Source organism: Parasteatoda tepidariorum, chromosome 7, assembly GCF_982258835.1.
Source record: "Parasteatoda tepidariorum strain Cologne lab strain chromosome 7, Ptep-v5.0, whole genome shotgun sequence".
Classification (NCBI taxonomy): domain Eukaryota; kingdom Metazoa; phylum Arthropoda; class Arachnida; order Araneae; family Theridiidae; genus Parasteatoda; species Parasteatoda tepidariorum.
Window position 1 is genome coordinate 48,408,672 of NC_141761.1, and position 24,755 is coordinate 48,433,426.

The 24,755-nt window shown below is 25.6% G+C and overlaps 1 protein-coding gene and 1 long non-coding RNA gene across 6 annotated transcripts in view; one reads left to right on the plus strand and one right to left on the minus strand.

Annotated features, from left to right (window-relative positions):
• LOC107439340 (cilia- and flagella-associated protein 58) overlaps nt 1-11,186 on the plus strand; it is a 26,404-nt gene extending 15,218 nt beyond the window's left edge. For all 3 annotated transcript variants that reach the window (XM_016051907.4, XM_016051906.4, XM_016051905.4), the window contains exons 8-16: nt 406-565; nt 1,927-2,009; nt 2,909-3,100; nt 5,773-5,934; nt 6,609-6,896; nt 7,854-8,189; nt 9,329-9,556; nt 10,891-11,029; nt 11,111-11,186. In XM_016051907.4, coding sequence (XP_015907393.1) covers nt 406-565; nt 1,927-2,009; nt 2,909-3,100; nt 5,773-5,934; nt 6,609-6,896; nt 7,854-8,189; nt 9,329-9,556; nt 10,891-11,029; nt 11,111-11,115 — 1,593 coding nt within the window. In that variant the 3' untranslated portion in view covers nt 11,116-11,186. The remainder of the gene's footprint in view (nt 1-405; nt 566-1,926; nt 2,010-2,908; nt 3,101-5,772; nt 5,935-6,608; nt 6,897-7,853; nt 8,190-9,328; nt 9,557-10,890; nt 11,030-11,110) is intronic.
• The window catches only part of LOC139426043 (uncharacterized), a 27,423-nt gene extending 2,783 nt beyond the window's left edge, over nt 1-24,640 (minus strand). The window contains exons 1-5 of one of the 3 annotated variants that reach the window (XR_015435508.1): nt 24,349-24,640; nt 15,507-15,564; nt 15,159-15,260; nt 14,290-14,474; nt 11,378-11,434 (exon numbers count right to left, since the gene is read on the minus strand). This is a non-coding gene — a long non-coding RNA (uncharacterized LOC139426043). Of the gene's footprint in view, nt 1-11,373; nt 11,435-14,285; nt 14,519-15,158; nt 15,261-15,506; nt 15,565-24,348 lie in introns of those variants that run through there. The other 2 variants (XR_015435509.1, XR_015435507.1) reach the window with 2 other exon arrangements.
• Between the last annotated feature and the right edge of the window lie 115 nt (nt 24,641-24,755).

Consider the following 24,755-nt stretch of genomic DNA (forward strand, 5'->3'; position numbering starts at 1 on the left):
GACTCGGGTAACAGGTAAGTTTTGAACATACTTCCGACTCATTATGTCCCTAACAACTTCCTTAGTTATGTGTTCCCAGCTAATTTTAGATTCTTTACTTCATGGTCACCTTTATCTCCCCAATGCCTTCCCTTTTCTCTCTGTGTTCCAAGAAATAAGTTATGGGCTTTAATTGTATTTTATTATGTTTGGCGTTCTGGGACAATTTTTGTAATTGAGCTGAAGTGTACTGAGCTGCTAGAGAGAATCTGGTCATAAATCTTTTCATGTGTGAATGAGAAAAAGTTGTTGGGTGAAATTTATTATTTTTCTATAGTTTGCTAGACCTTACTGCAAAATATCTTAACAATATGTATTTTTGATTTTTCATTATTTTACCCATTATATCAAGTTTTTTTATTTTAGAGAAAAGAGGAGGATTTGAAAACTTTAAATGGAAAACTCGTTAACATTATAAATGAAAAAGAACAGTTGCTACAAAAGCAGTTAACACTTCAGACTCAAAAACAAAATCTTGAAAGTAGCAATGATCAGTTAAAGAAAGAGTTGCTAAATAATGAAAAAGGTAACTTTAATAATTTTTTAGTAAACATTTTTTTTCGCTCTTTTTCTCTCTCTTTCATTCGGATTCAACGATTTTAGTATTATTTTATTTTATGCTGTTTTACTTTTTATAGTTTAACTAATGTTCATTTTTATTTTAATTTAGTTGCATGCATCTGCATCGTTATAATACTCTCTCATCCTATCTTTGCACATGAATTTTAATTTAAAATTCTTCTCTGTATGTCTTTATTTAGTCATCTCAAAGCACTTACTGTTCATCATGAGTTTCTGAAGGCAAGTGTATTTGCACACAAGGCAAGTGTATTTTGTCGTTTTACTATTTCAAAATTATCGTTCTACTTTTCAATTTTTTTTTTTTAAAGTTTCAAATAACAATATAAACCACATTTATTGATACTTTTAAACAACTATTGTTCTTTATGATATTAAAATTCATAAAAAGATCTATTCTGAAAAATTTATATGAAAAGAATAATGTAAATAATTATGATCATAAGAAACATATTTCTTTAGGATGTTTACTATTTACTATAAAGAGAAATCTTTTTATTGGATATTTTATTATTATTATTATTAAATAAGAAACATATCTTGAAGAGTTTAGTAAGACTGTTGTAAAATATAAACTAAAACATAAAAGGTCAGAATGAACTTATAAAGTACTTTAATGCTAAAAAAAATATAGAAAAAATTAATGAGTCACTGTTATATTCTATTAAATAATAAGTCTGAAATATTTACTGGTATTGATTTTTATATAAGATTATAAATAAGAATAACTAGTTTCAAATAAATTGTTATATAATTCTAATACAGTCATTAACAGGGATTTGAAAGAACGATTCTGATTTGTTTTTAAAAAGTGAAATTTTTACAAAAAATCACGGCGAATAAAAATTTACAAGATTGAACTCAAGATTTAATCCTAAGTGAATATTTGGTACGAAAATGAATTCAAAATATTACTGTTTTTTTTTTTAAAATTCAAATTATGCTGCATTATCATTGTTGTTTATTTTTATAAATTGAATGCCAATAAATTATTTTTAAAATTTTGAAAACATTAAGATTACACATCATTAAAAATTATTTAAGTTTGGCAAGAAAGAAACAATGGCCAAAATTTTTATGTTACTGAAAAAAAAAAAGACAGTGAAATATAGCTTCTTGTCTTATAGTAAACAAAATTAAATTATAAAAAAAATATTACACAAATCTAACTTGACCAACAATGATACTATTTTTTTTTCTCACATGCTTTTAATTTTATGTGTGTATAAAAAAATTTGAATCTAAGTTCTTGAAATTAAATTTTATGTATTGATTACTCAACTTAGTTTTAACCATTTTCATTTTTAGAAATTATGAAGTTAAAATTAAAACAAGCTCAGCATGATTCAGAAATGTCTTCCATGATCAGAGAGAAAGAATTATTAGCCAATGTAAGCTTACTTCTTTTGTTTAATTTGTATTTTTAAATATTCACGGAGCACCGGGCATTTATATGTATACACACAAGGATCTGCAAATACTAGGTATCTGGTTGCCATAATGCCTAATATTTTACTAAAATTTAATTAGTTTGTTTTTAAATTTAAAAATATTAACAATTTTAGGCAACTAACTCTTCAAAATTAGTCTTGAATCTTTCTGTCTATCTTATCTTATCTCATTTTTTTTTATCTACTAACCCATCTAATAAGTTAGTATGTTTTTATGAATGTATGTATATAGGTATGTATGCATGAATGAAGATCTTTTAAAAATCCTCTAGAGATTTTTCATATTGATTCTTAATTTAGTTCCTTAATTCTCTTTCTTTCACATTAAGTTAAACCCAAACCCTTTCTGCCATTAATTCACAAACAATTTTTCATTCATATTATTATTTTCTATTAAATAATTTATTATAAAACAGCATTCAGCATTTCTTGGAAACAGTTAAAAAAGATCTAGCACAAAAGATCAGATACCTCTCAAGGAAGAGAACCTTTCAAAAGTCTTATTTCCGCTTTTTTATTAGCACGTTTATGACATAATTAGGTATCTTTTAAATTTTTGCCTAAATAATCCCTACCATTAAAAGCAAAGCACCCAAATAATGTTATTTAAATGGGATAAAGAAATGCATGGCAACAATAAATTGATAACATTATGATAGATTATCACTGTCAAATGCTTATAAATTCAAATTTTTTTCTTTCATAAATTTTGTTTTATTGACTGCAATTGCTTAGTACTATATAGCCAGTAAATTAAGGGAATTTCTTTGAATTATTCTTTTAATTTTCTTTAAAAAAAGAAATTCGTTCAGTTAAATATATGTTTTCATGTGTTTTAGAATGTTGTGAAAATGGAAAGTTTGATGGAAAAGTATTCTAATCAGTGTAAAATAAGTGAAAACGAGCGAATTAAGCTGCATCATGACATGAAAAATGCTGAGCAACAAATTATCAAACAAAATAAAATTATCAGTACTTTGGAAGGAATGAAATCTCAGTTGCTTAGTGATATAAAAGATTTAACAAAAAAGGTAATTTTTTTCTTTTTTAAAAAAAAAAAAAAAATTATTATGATATCTGTTAAATATTTTGTTTCAAGCGAAATTTTTACGTTTATAATTCAAATTAGTGTATCATCCATTTTGTGATATAATTTTTATGGTTTTATGGAACATTAAATTTAATGTGCTATGTATTATTCATTTATAGCATAAGAAATTCCACTATTTTAAACATTTACTTATTCTATGCTCAATATAATTCTACTCTGTGTGTATTCATCCTTATTAATTCTGATATAATAATAAGGATGAATCTATTTTTAATGATGGAGTCTTAATTTGAAGGTTTTTCATAAAGTTTAATCTAGAATGAAAATAAATTTTTGCGGAAATCTTTTGCATAATATGCCTAGAAATGTTTTGAAAATTATCGCCCTTAAAATATTTACTTTCTCACTGAAATTTGGTACCTATTCTTATCAAATCTTTGATGCCATAATATTTTCCTCTTTATTTATCAGTTTTTCATTCGTATTACTTCATATCTACTAGTTGAAATTTCATATCTACTTGTTGATAGCTGGAAAATCTTACCTCCACAGCCCCAAATAGTAACAGTAAAAATGTTAATATTTATTTTAATTTCCTTTATTTTCAAAAAGTTACTTCAATTAATCGAAATATTTGAAATTGAATTTTTATTGACTTCAACCCGTTTCATTTACCTCTTGAACCTTTTGTCATGTTTAAACCTAAATAATTTCCCTCTTTAATTATCCTTTAAAATTATCTCAACTCTTTTTTAATATTAATAAATAAAATAAAAGCTACATACAATTACAAGAGATGTAGAATAATCTTATTACAGTAAAGATAGCTCAAATATTGATGAAACCAAGATATAAAAAAAGTTCTAATAAGATATAAGAGTTCTAAGGTAACTTTTAAGTACTCTGTTTATATTTAAGTATTAGGAAGTTGCACATGAGGTTGCAATGGAAGGGGGAAAACTTACGTATTACAATATATTCGGCTTTGTTTCGAATGTTTTTATGAAGTTAATCAATCGAATCCTGAGAAATTAGAACTAAAAGATCAGAAATTATTAGAGTTTGATATTTATTGGTGCATCTGACATTGCTATCTAGACAAGTGAGGTATTGTTTCCTATATATTTTTGCTCATTGAATCAGGGAGTCAATAGAACTAATGTGTCAATAATAATTAGATGTTTTTAGGATTTTGTGTAAAAAGTATTGTTTTCGAATTATACTTCTTCCTAAACATATTTATTCTGATTCGAGCAAGACCAAGTGCAAGTTGGTGTGATAACTAGTTAAAAAGTTATTAGAGTTTTGTTGATAAAAAGTACAATTCTGAAATAGTACTTACACAAATAAACCTATGCAACTTCTAGACTATAAGTTTCATTTACACATGTTTGATTAAACTCTATACTCCTGTAATACCTGACTTATCGGGATTATCATTTGGGAAAATAAGTGAAAATAACAAATAGTACTGTTTTTAAATAGAATAATAACTGACCTAATTTGATATTGAGAGTGAAAAACAACATTAGAAACAATACTTGTATAGATAGACACATCGGATGTGTAAATAGGCACAAGTACACAATTGTACTCTGAACAATTAGTTTTATTGTCTTGTAATTAGTTTAATTTGTATTAGTGTAAAAAATTACATTAGGAATCAATGCCTCACATGCCTAAATAGCAGTATGTAATTGTATCGTTCTTTAACACCTTTTCACCAAAACCCAGTAGATACAGTCATGCAACTTTTTATCACTTACTAAGAGTGTCTTAAGTTCAAATCATATTATTCTTTTGAGCAAGTTAAAATTTCCTTAGCTTTCCATACCTATTTTTATTATACTATCTCAAATCTTTGTTTTACCAAAGATTTCAGATAGTATAACAAAAATAGAAATTCATGCTTCAGGATTTCTGCTACCAAGTGCATTTGGGGTTTTAGATTTTATAATCCATACTTTTTTATAGCTACAACTTTCAAAATAATTTAGAATTAAACATGTATTGAATTTATATTTCATGAATTCCATTATAAAGTTCAATCATTTTATTTACTAAATTGATCATATCTATACACCAAAAAAGAATTAGAAAAAATAACGAAAACATATTATTTTATCATCAGCTCACACAACTGTATCCACAAAAAGAGTGTTTATTTAATACTGCATTAAGTAAGCCAAAGCAAAATATATCAATGCTGTATTAAGGAAGCCAAAGCAAAATATATCAATGCTGTATTAAGCAAGCCAAAGCAAAGTGTGTGAAGCACCAAAGAGAGATAATAAAAAAAAGAAACTATTCAAAAAAAAAAAGTTTTATCAAGTAAAAATCACAATTTTGTGATTTTCATTTGATAAAACTTAATTTTCATATTGGTTTCTTTTACCCTTTTAATAGTTGATAATATATATATATATGTCAACAGATAATTTCATGAAACTGTTCTGAATAAGACATTTCGTACAGTTCACTTTATTTCATTCATTACAACTAACTACAGCACCTTATTAAATTAATCTCTATACAATTTTTATGAAACTCTTTAATGGGTTGCACGTAATTTTTACATCACATTTATACATAAAATTTTAAAGTTACTTATAATGCAAAAATGTAGTCACTAACAAATTATTAAAATTTTAGATTGAGAACCAGAATAATGAGTTATCTTCTCATGAAGAAAAAGAAGCCTCATCGCAATCTTTAATTACTGATATTAAAAATAAGTTGTCTCAGCAGATAGATATATCCAGTGGGGCTATTGCAGATCGAAAACATTTCTGTCAACAATATAAAGAAATTAAGGTGATATTTTTTTTGTAATTTTTATTAAACATACTTCAAAGTTTGATTGAATCATTTTTTATATTTTTGAATTATTTTTTAGTTGTATTAAAATATTTTCTATTCATTTTCACTTAATTGGAAATTGATAATGTTTGCATTTTCTGCTACTCTGTTCAATTACTCTACTTTATTCCTTTTTATAGTCTTATTTAAATTATTATTTTACTCTGTGATTATATTTTCAAGTTTTTTTTTAAAAGAAAAAAATAGGATTTATTGGGAGAATTACACAGTAGCACATTATGTTAAGTATTATTTTCCCTAACCATTACTCTTTATTTGATAAAATTTTTTGAAAGCATTCTTTTGTCTTTTAAAGAACTAAGTATGTGCTATACACAATGCAAGATAGAAATGATAAAAATATTTATAATTGGTTAAGATTTATTCAGATAAGTGTTTAAGGTAACAATTTTACTTTTATAAAGTAACATTTCTAAGGATAAGCGATAAATTACCAGAATTATGATATATCATTACACTAAATTTATTAAAATGCATTTTTAAAAATTTAACTTAAAAACCACTGATTTGTTTTGTGTTGACATTGGTAATATAGTATATTCTGTTTCACAAATTGTATGAAAATTTTTAATCACCGTTTTTTATTCAAGCTATTATTTTATTTTCAGGAAAGTAGAGATCAACTGAAAATGAAAGTTGATATTTTAGACAGCTATGTGAATGAACTTAATGCCTCTCAACAATCACATGAAGTGGAGTTAGAGAACTGGAAAAGGAAATGGAACTCATTAGATTTAAAGAACAAAACCCTAACTTCAAAACTAGCACAAGAAGAGTCTAACAATACTGCTCTAAAAAATGAGCTTAAACATTTAGAGGAGCAAATACGATCCCTTTTACATTCTGTTGGAAGTAAGGAAAACGAAATCTGTGTCCTCCAATCAAAATTACTCCATGTAAGTGTTTTTTGAATACGTAATTAAGAAAGAAAAATAAATATGGTTATTTACAATACATGGGGTATGTAAATAAATCTATTTATTTCACTTGAATTTTAGTTATGTAAGGACTCATCATCAATTTAGCAGAAGCGAATTTCATAAGCTAAAAATATTGCTATATCAGTTTCAAATTTTTTTAAACATAAGAAATGGCTGCAAATTTATAAATGTCCAATTTATTTGCCTATAATCATGCTATACAAGAAGGAAAAAAATTTTGTTTATTGTTCTACAAAAATTTTTTAATCTATTTATATTACTTGAAATTTAGTAATATAAGGATTCAACATCAATAGAAGTTAACTGAATTTTAGTGGAAGCTAATTTCACAAGTAAAGACTATTGCTTTATAATTTCATTTTTTTTACTATAGAAATGACTGCAAATTTATACATGTCCTATACCAATAATCATGCTATGCAATCTGAAAAGAATTTTGCTTATTGTTCTACAAACATTGATGAACAAGATAAAACCATAAAAAATTTTATTGTAAGAAATATTTGTATTGATTACATGCAATTTTAGTAATAATTCAGTTTCATAAAAATTTAATTTATACATCATTATAAATTTTTTATTTTGCTATGTGAAAAATGTGATATTCGGCTGACATTTTTCGACAAAGAGAAATATTATTTCTAAACTATTTTTATTATAATTAATATATTAAGAATTTTGTTTTTCATTTTTCTAATAAGAAAAGAAAGGCCTTTTTGGAAAGTTGTATTTGAAGTTTATGGAAACTTATGATAAAGTGTAAAACACGCGGAATATTATTATAAAATTAAAAACATAAGCATCTTATTTGATTACTGTTGCATCTTATTTGATTGACTTTCTTATTTTTTTTCAGAGAATGTAACTTATTGTTTCTTTAAATACTAAAAATGAAATATTTTTATTTCATAGGCTACAGAAGAGTGCATGGCATTAGGTACTCAAAGTCAACAGCTGAAAAAACTAATTGCCTCCTTGGAGACAAAACTTCAGATATCTGAAAATGCAGTATTGAGAGAACAAGAACTCTATTCAACACTAGAAAGTACAACAAAGATGTTGCATTTAGAAATTCTAAGACTCACTGGAGAAAAAAATACTTTGATGACGAAAGTGAATGATTTACAAAAGCTAAAAGACAGTTTTATGTACGCAAAAGAGGAGTTACTTAAAGAACGGAATAAGAATTCAGCATTGGAACTGGAAATACAAAGACCATTAAATGTTCATAGGTGGAGGATACTTAACGTAAGGGAAGTTCAGTAAAAAATTGGAGTTAAAAATACTTTTTCTGTAAATTTACTTAAGATTTTTATTTAATTATTTTTTTAATGTTCTAGACTTTTAGCATTATTTATTCTCAATCAAAAATTTATTTATATTGGTAGAAGCATGTTTATAAAAAATTTGGGGCATTTAATTTTTAAATCAACTCAATATCCTATTTCTTTTTATAAAATTAACTTGACTTTCTTTACGTATCTAATTTGCTTATTTTTAACTCCAGTGTTAATAAAAACACTTTTATACCATTCCACTCAGTTGATGTATGCTTTTTGTATCTTTGGGAAAACTTTTAGAAAAAGTATCAAATGAGGTGCTCTTTTCTCCAACTAATTTCCACACCGCAAGAGGACTTTCAGCCACAACAAACTTAATGAACATGCTGAGTTTAATTGGCCACCAAGATTGAACTTAAAATCCCCCCTCCCTTGATGTCTTAATTGAGTATGCTACCAGTAACAGTATCTGTATTAAGTACCTATTGCTACAACATCAGCACTACTTCTTACCATTAAGCATCAATAATAATTTGGTGGTTTTTCTGCCTCTCCCTCAGAAAAAAAACAAAAAAAAACATACTATTTTTTGTGGTTAATATGAATCAAACTAGGTTAATATGAATTTAATTAAACAACTTGAAAGCATATTTTATTGACGCATTAATTTTTACAGAAAAAAAATATTTAAATCAAAACATTTTATTTTAGTAAAACTAAAATGTGATTGATTCCTTTAAAGTTATATGTGCTTGCAATCACATTTGTCTTTATAGTATTTTGGTATAAGTTTTTATCAATCCCAAATCAAAAAAAAAAAATTTAAATTTTATAAAACAATTGTTTGAAACAAATTATAATTAATTTAAAAAACATTTTTACATAAATATATAAATAAAATTGTTAAATTATACTTTTTTATTTCAATGTTGAAAATATACATGTACATGGCTCATTTCTCATTCAATTTTACGGCTTAGAATTTTCCCACCTGTTATATAAGGGATAAAGACAATTTTTTTAGCATTTCTTCATGCAAAAATACCTCATTAGTTTGCTTTAATCCTTGTAAAAATAAGTAATATTTTTATTCTTTTTATTTTCTAGGGCATTGACCCAGAAAAATATGAGATTTTGGAAAATTATCAGGTGTCCCAGAAGCAACTTTTAAAAAAGTGTATTGAGGTCGAGAAAAGGGATAAGAAAATATCTAGTATGAATAAACTTGTTACCCAATTGAAAAATATAACAACTAAACAGAAAGATATTGAAGAGGAGCAAGTGAAGGTGATAAACCAAAGCCAAGTTATTAAAGAAAAAAATGATAAAATAAAGGTATAGTTTAGAACAATTTTAATATTTTTTATTAGTGATTTATCTTAATTCAACTTGTATATAAATCCTATTTCAAGTCTGAAATATTATTTATTATGACATAATATAGACATAAAACAGAAATTAATTTATTAATAAAAAGACTAAAACCTTAAGAAAGGCATTTCTCATAAAGGGTGGATTTGTTCTTGTTAAATCACATTTTGGACAATTAAATTAGTTATTATTTTATTTTAGATTTCAAAGTAAATACCAAAATCTTTTGATGAAAAATATTGATGCGGCAACAATCAATGGAATGTTATGATTTATCTCTATACCACATGCATGGTCAACATTAATAAATAATGAATGTCCTAATACTGTTAGTTGTTAGCAGCATAATTATGAAATTAGAAGAGTACTTACCTGTAAACAATTTATTTAACAATATTTCTCTATAATATTTATCATTTCTTTTAATATTATTCTCGGGTTTTCATTCAAATTTAAAGGCTTTAGACAAAAGTGATGTTTTTGTATCATTGTTTTGTAATCATATGACATGTCCTTATTAGGCAACATTTTATGATATACATATTTAGTTACTGTTTTATAATAAGTAAATATAGTTTATTTGCTTCACAGCAAGTAAACTATATTTACTTATTTCATATTGATCTGTATCCAGTCAACTTATGCAACTAAAATAATTATTGCAAAATAAGTATTTAATCTGCAAAGAACTAGAAACCTAGGAACTATCTTTTTGCACTAATGCTAAAAAAATTTTTGGTAAAAAACGATATAAAAATTTCTTAGGGCTCATTAAAAGTTTGTTTCTCCTAATTGAAAATAAAATTTAATTTTGGTGTTATATCCTGTTAATGGTCAAGAAACAAAAATTATTGCAAAATAATCATGGGGGATGATGAATGATGTGAACAGGACACTTCTATATTATTGTATGATTTTTTTTTTTTTTTTACTTTATTAGAAATGATAAAATGAAACTGAGTTTATAATTTTAAAGCATCTTAAGATGCTGATATATAACAAAAAGTCAAATTTTACTTAACACATAAAGAGTGAGAACTATATTATTGCATTATAATTTTATCCTAATGTTTGTTTCATATTCGAGCGGAAGAACTTAGTTTAATAAAAAAAGATATTATTACTAGGATATAAGCAAATTGAAACATTTTTGCACACAATTATAGAATTTGTGTATCCAAAGATAATCCAATGCAAAAAATTAATCTTAATAATTTTCCTGAATTTCACATGGCACTATTTTGTACAAAACAACTCTAGATGAAAGTTATTTATTGTTTTATAATTCCAAATTCTAGGCTTTAACTTTTGAAATCAATATGAATGAAACCTATATGTCAAGTTACCAAGCTGAAATAAGTCGACTAAAGGAAGAACTTAGAAAACTGAAAGTAAAACAGTTCTTCAAAGAAAAAAGGAAAATTTCACCTACTATAGGTAATGTCTTGTGATAGATTCTTTATTTATAATATCGAAATTCAACATCAAAATAAATAATATTTTTAATCTTTTTTTTAGGATGATACTGACAGCCAAGATTCTATTGCTTCAATGAAATATTTGAACATTAAATTTTTTAGAGCATAGCATCTACTATTTGATGAAAGATGTTATTTTCCTGCTAATTACATTAGTAATTAAACATTAGGTGTTTAGGAAAAGAAACGTAAAAAAGTTACTTCTTTCATATTAGTTAAAATAAAATATAAAGTAGTTAAACAGTCTAAAAATATAATTCATTAGAAACCATTATTTTAAAATAATGTAAAAAAATTATTTACAAACATGAAGAAATCTAGTCCACATCTAAGCCACTTTCAGGGTCACAGCTTTCACTAAAATCTAATTGAGAAGAAAAAAAAATCTATGAAGCTGTTAACCTGGGTTCTTAAAAATACTTAATTCATCAAAAATGATAATATTAATAAGATTTTTGGGTATTTTTAAGAGATTTTCAAACCAGTTAGCTGAACTTAATTTATAAAAAATTAATCACAGTAACAATTATAAAAAAAGTTTTTTCTAAATTGAATCTTTGAATTGATATATATATATACCTAAACTTCTACTCTGCTGCATATAAAGTATTAGCTCGATCATTTTCAAGTATTATTTGGAAGAATCATTTACAAAGTGTATATTACAATGCATTATATGAAGAAATGTCCTTAATGTCAAAATCTAGTTATATTTCATGCCACTAGAATGATTGTTTTAACTTTCAAAGAAATCTGATGTTGACTTATGAACAATCTAAATAGAAAAGCATATGATTTCTCATGATGGCAATTTTGTTTATAATTACTGTCTTGAGTTCAATCCTCCAAGTTCTCCCGATTCCTACCAAGTCTTCAGAAGCATGTAAATAGTACACAAGAAATTTAAGATTTTAGTTATTATTTATGGATTGTTCTAGAGGTTTCTAGAACATTCCCTTATGTCATTTCTGTTTCCTTATTACAGTGTATATAAGTTCAATTATTTCAAGTGGAAACGGCAATTACCATGTTTTTACTCTAGATGGTTGTTAATAAATCTGTTCTACTTGCCAGCGTAAAATTTATTCTTTCTATGCATATTATTTGGCAGGGGTTCCGGGTAGGTAAGCAACCCTCAAAGTTGTTCTATGAAGCAGCCAGCATTTGCAAAGATTAAAGCCAGAAGGTGATCCCTTATCTGTGGCTGAGTAAATTCCAACACACAGCACATAAGCTATCCTTCTGCTTTTTCTATAGAACCAAGTAAAGATCCAGGGATGCGTATAAGCAGACCCTATCAAGGATGAGACACTTGGCGATTACTGTTGGAATTGGCAATGAAAACACGTAAATGTGGCGGGAGAACGAAATTACATGAACCATAACCGCAATTAGATATTTGTTTTCTTCTCGTTGCCTAGCCATGATGAAAAAAATAAAGTAAATAAATTGATAAACGCTGATGCAGATGTTTATCGTTAAAGGTCCATTTTTTTCATCCCATCTCTTTTTTAAATTAATTGGAATTATAGTTTTTTCAGGAATATATATATATTATATATATATATATATATATATATAGTACCAGTCAAAAGTTTAGACTTACTTGTATTTATTTCAAAAACAGTTAAATATTTCTGACTTAAATATATAATTTATCAAACATAAACATACTTCGGAAAACACTGTTTCCATTTAAAACTTTTCATTATTTTTTCATTTTGTATCTATTCTGTAGCTGATTATGGTTATCTCGCCTGCACATAATTTTAAAAAGTACGCCTCGCCTGCACATAATTTTAAGTATGAAAACATGTGGTTTCAATTCCTCAATTTTTGTCTTCCAGAAGATAAATTTTTAAGCCGTGAGAATGTTATGAATGTTAGAACTTATCAAATGAGTGCAAAAACTATTTCTAATAATATACACTGTTAAAAATAAAATTTGAGATTATTTTTTTATTAAATCTACCATACAAATTTCTAAAAATAAATTTTGTTGAAAAATACTTTTTCAAAAAATACTTTGTTGAATATTTGGCAAATACAAAAAGTACATTCCTTCTTCCAAAATTTTCATTAAAAGGGCCAAATATTTGTTACATCCCTAATTTTAATAGAATGTTATTGCAACGCGAGAAATTTGAAAAGGGGAAGGAAACTGCTGACTGTCTGTAATTTTGTTTTCAATGTTTCGCTGCTTAAATGAATTTTTAGGGGAAATATATATATATATATATATAATAAAAATCATGGAAAATAAAAGATATAATCTTTTCATTAACTCTCACGATTATATCCGCAAAAAGGAATGCTTTCTTATATGGTATTAATATAGCCAAAGCAAAATATATCAATACAATAGTGTGAGGAGCACTCAAAAAAAATTTACAACAAATAAAATAGAACACATTAAGTAAAAATAAAAAACGAAATCTATAAAGCGAGTAGCGAATTCAAATGAACTTACATGAACGGGACATTTTTCAAGAATGATTTAAAATATTTTCGTAACAAGATTGCCAGATTACAAAATATGAAAACAGAAGCGTAAATAGAGGAGTTTTGTTTTATAGTGCGTTTGTTCTTACTGCAGTACTGAAGTGCGTTTGTATAACCTTATTGTTCATACAAACACACGAAATAAAACTTGTTTTTCTTAATTTTCTTCTTTTTGTATTTAGTTATTATGATATATATAGATATTATATAATAAAAAAGGAAATTTTTTTGAAAAAAAGTATTAGCTTCTCATTTTAAAACAAGTTTTAATAATTAAAAACATTTAATTTTCTGCAAAGATATGATTTCTGCAAAGGTATTAGTGCTAGTTCACTATTTATATAAATATTACCATATTTTCCGTCGACTTGTCTAAATACACATATGACCTGTCAGTTAACCTGCTATGCAAGTGGCCCTTTGTTAATTAATCTGCCATGCAGGTGGTCTTTCACTTAAAAAAAAGGTTGTGTACCCTTAGGTTAGGCATTAAATTGTGATGGTGAGAGATACTTTTTAAATCTTTAAATGTTTAAACTACTTAATCCATTGATGATTCAATTTTTTAATGAAAAACTAATTATGCCGTGAAATACAATTAACTGAATACCTGAATGGTTGATCTTAGGTGAAGAAATTTCTGAAACTCGGTAAAGGGAATTCTGCAATTAAAAAAGAATGCAAACTTATTAGAAAATTGATAACTTCCTAACTTACCCATTTGGTTATTTATTTAATTAACAATAAATTTTCACATTTCTTTATTAATGTCTAGTAGTTTCTGATGGAGTTGAGCTTGGGTTCGCTTTTGGAGATCCGAGCCCGAAGAATTTTGATCAGAGCTTGAAATATATGTCCGATAAAAGCCATATTTTGCATTCTTGTCACTTAGCCTTTGATGTCTAAACAAGGGAATTAGGATATTAAAACCTTTTCAGTCACTAATCTGTAAAAGAAGCACAGAAAAAAACGGAACCAACTGTGAAACTCCAAGAAGACAAAAGCAAAAATTAAAAAAGAAAATCAAAATTATAAGGTAAATAAAAGTCATTTGACAATTAACGCAAGAATTACAAAGCAAAAGCACCGAACAGAGTAGCAATGATATAATAGAAACAAATTTTACATGTTTTATACTCACTGAAACAAACGTTTGTTTAAAAGAAGTAAAAAAGTTGATGAGAATTTTATCATGAATCTGAGGCCTCTTTAACCTGAAACCTTTTTTCGGTAAACGAGCCAGCGTCAAGGCCCGAGCTGAGCCTGTCTCATTTCTAGTTTTTTTATACCCACATTCAGGTGACTTTTTAATTAAATAGTTTCTCGCCATTTACAATTTTTATTAATAATACACGAATGAGAATAACCCATCTTCAACACAGATTAACCTTTCATGGTTGATGATAAAAAGAATGAATTATCCTAATGAAAATGTTGTTAAACATTAATTTTAATAAATGTTTTCAAAAAATGCTTGGTTAATTAAATTAAATATGAAACATAATTAAGTTAAAAAAAATTAAGAATGATGTAAAAGCCTTGTTTATGCAGAAAGAAAAGAAAATAAGACAAATTGACGAATTTACCTGTGTCATAAGTATTGTCAATATATCTTGTTGACTAACTGCATCTCTTCTGGCAGCAATGAATTGATCAAAAGTAGCTAAAGATTAACATATGTCTGGACTCTAAAAAAGGAGAATTTGAAATTGTAGAAATTTATGAGCATTACAAACTAAAGATTTTTCTATTTCAGAGTCAAATTGAAAAGTAATTAAATGTGAAATGCATTTTAAATTATGGGAATAATTTAACAAATATTAGCATAATTATAATACAGCTTCATATAATTATTATACTACAGATTTTAATCAGTTAGAGAAGCATTCAATATTAGAGTTAACATTATAAAGTATTAAACAGTAGCAACTTACTGTTATAAAATATGACAGATGAATCATTATGAGAGCAGTAAACCACTTCTAACAAGTCCTTAAGAAGAAAAAAATAAATACATATAGAAACCAAAATGAGAAAACCAATTGCAAGTTAAGTCAGAAGATTTAAAAAAAAAATGTTAAAATAAAATTTGATAGGAATCGAAAATATGTTAACATTTTGTTACCAGGGTCAAAATTTCATGACATTCCTACCATGGTTAATAAAACATAAAAGCTCTAAAAATGGACCAAAGTGCTTGACTCATAGTTGTGTTCAGTAATAATACTCATAGGGCACCAGGAATAATATAAATTACTTAAATATATTTTTTAGAGTAACTTTTTTAAAGTCTAATTTTATAGACAAAGATTTTTTACCAAAAAATAAAACAAGGGATATGAATGCAAATTATTATATTTCTAATTATTATTATAATAGCAATAATAATATATTTCTTACATTATTTCATAAAAAAAAACATTGATTTATATTGACTGTGATTTTTTTTTTTTATTAATTTGAATCCATTATTTAGAATGTGATTTACAATTCAATTTTACATTAAATGTATGAAAAATAATTTGCTGGCACAAAAAAAAAAAACACATATCAATTATACCCTTTAAATTCATGCTTATTAAAATAAAGTTTTTTTAAAACTTTCTAAATACGTAGTTAGTTATTTCAAGAATTAAATTTTTTTTTATTTTTAGTAATGTATTCTGATCTAAACTAATTAATTCTTCATTAGATACATAATTGACAAATAATCTCCAATCTTAAACTTTCATAAGCAGGTTGAGCTTGATAAATGGTTCATATAATTATTTAATAATAATTTATTAAATAACAATTTTAAAGAGAAATATAAACGATTATAGTTATAATATTGTTTTGAATAATTATTAATGCATTTCATCAGATATTTTGGTTGGTAAATGTAATAAAAAAATTGATTTAGATGAAATAAGATTTCTTTTATTTTGATAAGTTTTCAATTATTAAGTAATAATTTTAAACATTTTAATAAAAATATTAACTATTATAAAATATATATAATATATAAAAAATATTAACTATAACAGGGCTTCTAACATATTTTCCCAAAGATAAAGGGAAATTAGAACCATTTGTAGTTAAAAAGAGAATTTAAGAGGACCATTTAAAGTTTAAAAAGAGGACTTAGGACTATTTATAGTTATATTCAGGAATCATGATAAAATATTTAGTTAGTCATCTTTAAGGAAGTATAAAAATATTGTTCAACAGAATTAAATCAGATAAAAGATCCTAATAACAATGTATAAATTTTACAATAAGTTTCTAAACTTAGTCAATTACTTTAAAAATACACAGATTTTTTAAACTACTCTGAAGTTTTACAAAAATAAAAAAATTACTTAAAAAAACATTCACAAACTATATTCCAAATTTTCACCTCATTCATAAAACATCCAAAGCTGGAAAATTAATTAAAAATACTGATTAGAAAATGTTCTATCAATTTGAAAATAAGATTCACTCTTTAGTTATATGATTCCATAGTAGTAATTTTAATATTTCGTTGATCAAAAATATACGAAAGTTTTAACAAATTAAGAGGAAGAAAAGCCTCAAAATAATTTTCAAAAGTAAATTGATATAGTTTCACAATTCAACACTAGACAAATCTGAAGATATTGAATTGTAAATTTACATTCCTTAAAATAAAATGATAACGTGATGAATGAAATATTTTTGAAATGATTTGTCACTTTGCTAATATGTAATGTTTACTAAATGAGTGAACGACACCCATATTCGTACTTTTTAAAAATGTCCTGATTAAGAATTTTTTTTTTCATTTTTAAAAGCACAAATCCAAAAAAATAAATAAGAAGTCTAGCACATTTAGTGAACAATGCCTTTTTGATTCAAACTTCACTATTTTAGACTTACAAATAAATTTTATAGTTAATGCCACAATAGTTTTAAAGAAAAAAACTGGTAATATAAAACTTCAGAAACATGTTTTAAAATTACTATTAAAAGGAATTATTGTATATAATGATAAATAAAAATTTTATTAATAAATATTTTCATAAATATAATCAGTAATTTCACTTTAAGTTACATGACACATTTAATAAGTTTCAAATAGTCATTACTTACAGAACTCTTAAATAGAATCATTTCTTACTAAGATATGATATGAAAGCTTCATATTCTGTTTAAAAATACAATTTCTTTTATATTCATCATTATACATTTTCAATTGCTATGCTATGTTTTTCAGTTTTAAAATGCAGCTAAACAGTTCTGTAAAAAATTATTAAAAAAAAGTTTAATACCTTTCAATTTGCCAGTTGTGATTATTGAATTGTTAATTGGTCTTAATTAATTTTAAATAAATTAAAGAGATCAAATTAGATTTTTTGAAACAATTGATATCTATCATAAAATATTTTCTATTCTAAAAATTCTAATTATTCATAAAAAATTCTAAAAATAGTAAATGAGTGTGTCACCCTTAATTCAATCTTATAAAATTTTATGTTTGAAAATTTTAATAAATAAAGTTTTTTTTCAATATTAAACCAGAGTCCTCAAATTTCAAAAATAACAATTCTGGTAGATATAAGCTACTTCATAAAATTTTTTATACTTTATGGATTACTCTCATTCAATCTATCAAATATTTACAGTTTTAATTCGTTAATTTAATCTAACACGAAAGGCAGGTAAAAATACAAAAATAATAATTTGCAGATCTATAAAAAAGTTGCGTGTCTGATCTTATCTTTCTTAAATTAAATAAATAAAATAAACAAGAGAATTTTGAAGCAATGAAGCTTTGAGGTTGTTGGCCTGCCAAAACTCACATGAAAAAACTTAAAAGTGAACAATCCCAAGTGTCAAGGATTGCAGCACTGATCTATAAATACAATAAAAACTGTACTAACATCAACACTGTGAACGATAAATAATTTATACACAAAACTAGAAAGCATCTCAATTTTAACATAATTCTATAGAGTGATTTTCAAATTATTCAAAAGAGGACTTAAAGGACCAAAGCATTAAAAAGAGAATTAAAACGGAAACACTCTTAAAAACAGACTTTGAAGGAGAAAGTTTTTGTCCAAATTAGTAAAATTGAAATTCAATTATTCATAAAATAGGTAATGAGCCAAAGAAATTTAAAGTTAAACATATCAGCTTGTTTAGAGCTGGCAGCTTATTACTGGTTGAAAATAAAAATCGAGATGTAATATAAAAATATCAGGACGAGCCTCAGAGGGCGGGGCGCTCGTCTCCCAATGAAGTTGCCTCATTCTTCAAGTAATCAAGAAGGTTCTTTTCAATCCTGAACAAAGTTTATTTCGGAGACTGGTTAGTTTCTTGTACAAGAAACCACTTAGTTACTCCAATTGCTTATTAGTGGTTTAACAATGCTTAAAAGAGAAATTCGTTTATAAATTAGCCTCCAGCAGGTTTGTTAAAAGCTTAGCTTTATTTAAGCTATTGTAATTCAAAAGATTAGGTAGAAAAAGATGCCTACCATACATGCGCTGCATTTGATACCACACACAAGAAATGTAATCAAAAACTCTCCAACAATTTCTATATAACCCTTAGTTGATTTTAGTCTTTGAATTTATCAACTATTTGCAGGATTCTCTCTAGTTCTTAGCAGTAGTAACTTCAAAATTTTGAAGAAAAAGACTATTTTATTGAAAATTCTTTAACCCAAGTCAAAATATGTGTTAGAGAAAGACTTATTTTTTGTAAATAATAAATATCTTACCACAAAACAATTTATACTTACTTTACATAGATAGATATTTAAAAGATAGATTTCGAATTCCCTTTCTAATGTTCTTTTAATACAATATAACATAACCTCCTTTTGATCGAGGTAATTTTACTATGTTACGTCAGTTCTCTTGCATTTTTTTAATACTAAGTTTCCTAATGTAATTGTAATTTCTTAAAATTATATGCTGATTTTAGATATTTATTAAATTCTGATAAGGTGAACTATTTCTTTATCTTTAACTTAAAGCACTGGTTTCGTTTTCTGAATTAATTCATGAACTATGTGTTTTGGCAATTCAATGCATGGAATAAATTAGATTGTCACAGGGGAAAAGAAATCGTTCCGAAATATCTATCAATGTTTGCTAGTTAAAATTGTTATATTTTAAACATTAACACAGAAAGTTAAAAAAGAAATGCTGCATTATAGAAAGTAGACTGAAAATGCTTTTTTTCCCCTTTCTATTAAAATATTTTATAATCATTAAACAAAAAAGACTAAGAGCATGTTATTAATTTAAAATATTATCACGATTAATTTTTCTGTGTCTTTGCACCACCAGATAATATGAATTGTATTTGATGTGTCTTACAAATAAAATATTTTCAAATATTTAATACATTAAATTGTGTATTTAAAAATATATATTACAAAATGTTTTTTTTACAGATAAAATGATGCATTGGGAGAACAATGGGTTGATGTAGAAATAAATTTTTAAGAATGGCAAATAAAAAAATAACAATGTCAGTACATATCAACAAATTAATAATCACATTTTCAACAAAAAAAAAACTTTTATATTTAATTTTTTTCAGGAAATTCAATATTATTATTAAAAAATGTTCAAGCAGATGGTATATGGCAAAGAAATTATTATCATAACAAATTATAAAAATAAAATCTTAACAAATACCTTATGTAGAAGCTAAAATAAATTATAAGTTAAAATAGTAAATATTATTTATCTGAGCTTCTTCCAGATTTGATAATAAAAGAAGGTAAAATTTAGTTATTAATAAATTTATTAGTATATCTCTGCAATACACAGATATTCTGTATCACACATACTAAATCATAAAAAAATCATTTTAAAAATACTGAATCATCTTACAAAAGAAACTAATAAATATATAATCATTATGAATTCAATAATAATTAAAATCTTATTTACTCAACTAAATAAAACAATATTTCTAAAAATAAAATATGACAACCGAATAGGATTGTTCTCTTAATGATAATATTTTTTTTTTCTATTTCTATTTTTGTGTGTGTATTGATTAAAATATAAAAGCAAATTTATTATAAAGAAAGTAAATCAAAAAAGATCTGACCCTTTATTATGAAGAAAAAATTAAAACATAAACATTGCAGAGAGAAAAACATTAAAAAATTATCAGAAATGGTCTTTACAAAACAAAAGAGCTTAGAGTAAAAGTATTAATTAAAATTAATGTTAAAATTAATAAGAATTAAACCTAATCAAAAATGAAATTATACAAAAAGTAAGCTTTATAGTTTTAGAATCTTGCAGACAGGGTATATGTTAAAGAGTAAATTAGACAACAACAGAAAACTAGAGCAGAATGCTAAAAAAAGCAAAATTTATTGTACTCTTTATTACTATAAACAATAAATAAGAGACATAAACATAATTGAGATCGATAAAAAAAACTGAATGAGAGTGAAAACAAGGCAGCAAAAAACATACAGAAAAAAAAGGTAGGTAGGTGCAGGTGTAACTATCTTCTATTATCTTAATATGTAAAACATAAAATAACGTGAAATAAAAAAGCAATATATCTGTCCATTTATCATAAAAAATAAGTAAAAATTTGGAATAGATATCAAGAGTCGATTCAGGAGGAAATCAGGGCCTCTTCACAACACTCAAATTCAGAAAAACGTGTCATTCACAAATTCTAATTTGTAAAAACAGCCCCTTCACAATATTCAAATTTGTAAAAACTGCATCTTCGTGAAACTTCACATTAAGAAAATAATCGCACAAAATTGCTAACTGGCGGATTCTCTGAAAAACTATTGGAAACGATGTGATTTTACAGCAGTCACGAATAGAACATGTCTAAACTCAAATATCGTATTAATAATATCGGAGTTTGATGAAACTGGTGAAAAAATAATAGCTGTTGAAAAAACTATATGGGAACGAACAAGCCAAAAAGTGATAACTCGAAATACAAATTAAATAATCATAATAACATCGTATTAAAAATATCGGAATCAGAAGAACCATGTTAAAGGAGCGAATCTATTCGGGATTCATATCATTACATATTAAATATATAGAAATTAATTTGAAAAACAACATGGAGCGGCCAATAAACTGTTTAAAAAAAAAGTTAATTTACAAAAAAGAAAGTAGTGAATTCTAAAACTGAATGCTAATTAAGAAATTTTCTGAAAAATAATTTCCATTTTTCACAAAAGTAGACCCTAAAAACAAAACCTGGATTGACCCTAGAATATCATAGTTAAAGCTTCATAATTTCCAAGTGGAACAGCAATCGCATGCTTCTCACAAATTTTTAACACGAGAAAAGTTTAAATACCTTCATTTATCAAGCCTAGATGATAGAATATTAAGCAAATAAACAATAAAAAACATTAATTAATAAGAGATAAAATATTATTTATCAGAATAAATTTCCTAATCACAAATAAAAATAGACAATTTTAAGTCATAGACAATAGACAATAACCCCTTTCCAGATGAAGTTTTTTTAATTGAAATACCTTAGGCATGACACCACTACATGAAATAAGGCTTTCTGCGAAATGTGTTAAAATAAAACTCTTGCGCTGGAAATTTGCCCCATGGAAAATGTTGCAGTGATATCCAATGAAGAGTAAACTAGATCAAAATATATGAAATTAAGTACTTAATATGTTTTAAAAGCACCTGAAGTATTCATATGAGCATAAAACTAAATGGGTATAACTGAAATATGTTTATTACCAGCAAATTATTTTACATACAGCAGTGTTCTCTCTAGGTACTTTCGTAAGGGCCATTCGCCCTGCCTGCTTTCATCCCATTAAATACGCCCTTTCTGTAAAAATAAGCTTTAAGGGATGGCATCCCTTAAAGAAGATGCCTATTTATTCATATTCCACAATAAAAAAAAATTAATTCACTGTTTAAATAATAATTACACACTGGTAAAATTATCGGTAATAGGTTTGATAGGAGGTTGTATATCTGCTTATAGGTTTAATTGTGATTGCAATTATAAATATTTACTTTGTCAAGATTCGCAACTGGTTTTTTCTTTCGGGTGATCATTAATAACTTTTTTTAACGTTTACCTTTTTTAAAGCAAAATTGCATTTTAAAAAATTCATTTTCTCACAATGTTTTTAACTTAAAGTATAGAAAAAATATTTCAAGTTATTTATCAATTAATCATTTTTTTGCCTAGATTATTGAAGTTTTTGAAATAAAGTTCATACTTTTTCCCTGATGACTTTGTTTTACTTAATTTCTCACGGTTAATTAAATTTTTTTTAATAAAATCAAATTTTTTTTCTTAATCTAATTTTTTAACATTTGCCATACATAAAACAGTATAAGAGGGTTATTTAAAAATTTTTGGGGGTAAAAATAAGTGATTACATAACATTACACATTTTGATAAATTTTTACTGTGTTAAGTGAATGCCCATTTAAAATACAAAATGCTCTTTTAAGAAAGAAAGCGCCCGGTTCTTTTTTATTCCCAGCGAGAATTCTGCATACAGCTAATGTAAAATTTTAATTTAACAGTTTAATGTTACTTTTATCCACTTTTAGCGTCTAATTTTAGGGGAGATTTCCGTATCGTGATCTGTGGCAAAATAATTGCCAAGTCTTGGCAACTTCCGGGCAGGGGCCTGGGAGAAACTTTAAAAAAAAAAAATCACAGAAAGGGACCAACTCAAAAGGTATAAATCGTAGCCGTCCCTGGGCAAACATCTACATGTTTTTCTAGAAATCTATTCGGCACTTCTGCGATTGTAGTTGGTGAGACAGATCATAATACGGATATATCCCCTTATTTTATTTATTTATTAGCCTGTTTTGAAAATTAATAATTATAAAAAAATTACACCCTAAGAAATATATTTATAAAAATATTTCCAATTTATTTTAGAAAACTATTTCCATTTTATTTAACAAAAAATCAGTTCTAGATTTAAATCAATGATTTTTTTTAAAAAAAAGTCAAATAATTTAAATTGCAGTGACAACCCTGATTAAGACTTGCTGTGGATCTAATGGGACATATTTAAATCAACATTAAAAATAGAGTCATAGTACATAGATAAGGAAAGTCAATTATTTTAAAATTTTATTAGATGTTTTATTAGACATATTTCACAATGCAAAGTACATAAACTTAATATGTATCAATTACTTTATGTTACAGTTTGAAAAAATGAAATCGAGATACTAATTATTAGATAATGTAAAATTGTTTAAATTTTTTTAATAAATTCATGAATTCACAAAAGCATTGAATCCAGCGGTAAGGTTATAGGCCTGAAACATGCATATAATTAGCGAACAGTCATCATGTTAGAACCATCTAATTTTGATGAAAGTAAAAATATACTAGATCGAAAATTCAAACATTTCAATTCCTCACATCAATGACTTAAAATTTGCATTTGTATTCATAGAACTTGGGTTGTTTTGAACACACACCAAAATCAAGACAAAATATTTTTTATCAGGAAAATCAGGACAACTACCGTATCCTGAAATACCAGCCCATTCAACATGTCTCTTTTTCATAAGCAACAAATTAAAAAGATATTTTTTTTGTCGAAACATCAAACATATTTGTGAATGTTAATAATTATTTAATAAATTTTAAGTTCGAATTCATCATAATTGTAAATAATAATTGTTGTTAAAATTATAATTATTCATTCATAATAATTGTTAAATCGACGTTTTCGAAATTTTCATTTCAGTTTTCAACAAAATTTCACTAAGATTATTTGCAAGTAAATACAATATTCATTACCAGATTTGCAAAAGTGCCCCATGATAAAGAAGATCAAGTTGCTGATAAATGGGAACTAGGAGCATATTTTTGCTTTAATACTCATGTAGCTGTCTCCCAGATTTTTCGACGTCTATCAGGACTAAAGTAAGCTAAATACTCTCCATTATCGGTGTATGCTGTTAAATTTCGTACAAGTGACATAATATATTTGTTTTCAGAAAAATATCTGATTCCACAGAGTACTTTAAGTGAATAATTGTAGATAGTACAGTTGTGATACGAATTTCAATAACTCCATATTGTTTGTGTTGACAAATAAAGTGTTGCCAAATTATTTTTATATCTTACAGAAAAACAGTATTGCCGTTCACATTATTAACTTTAGAAATTAACTCAATTTATTACTGCGCACTCTAGTATTATTT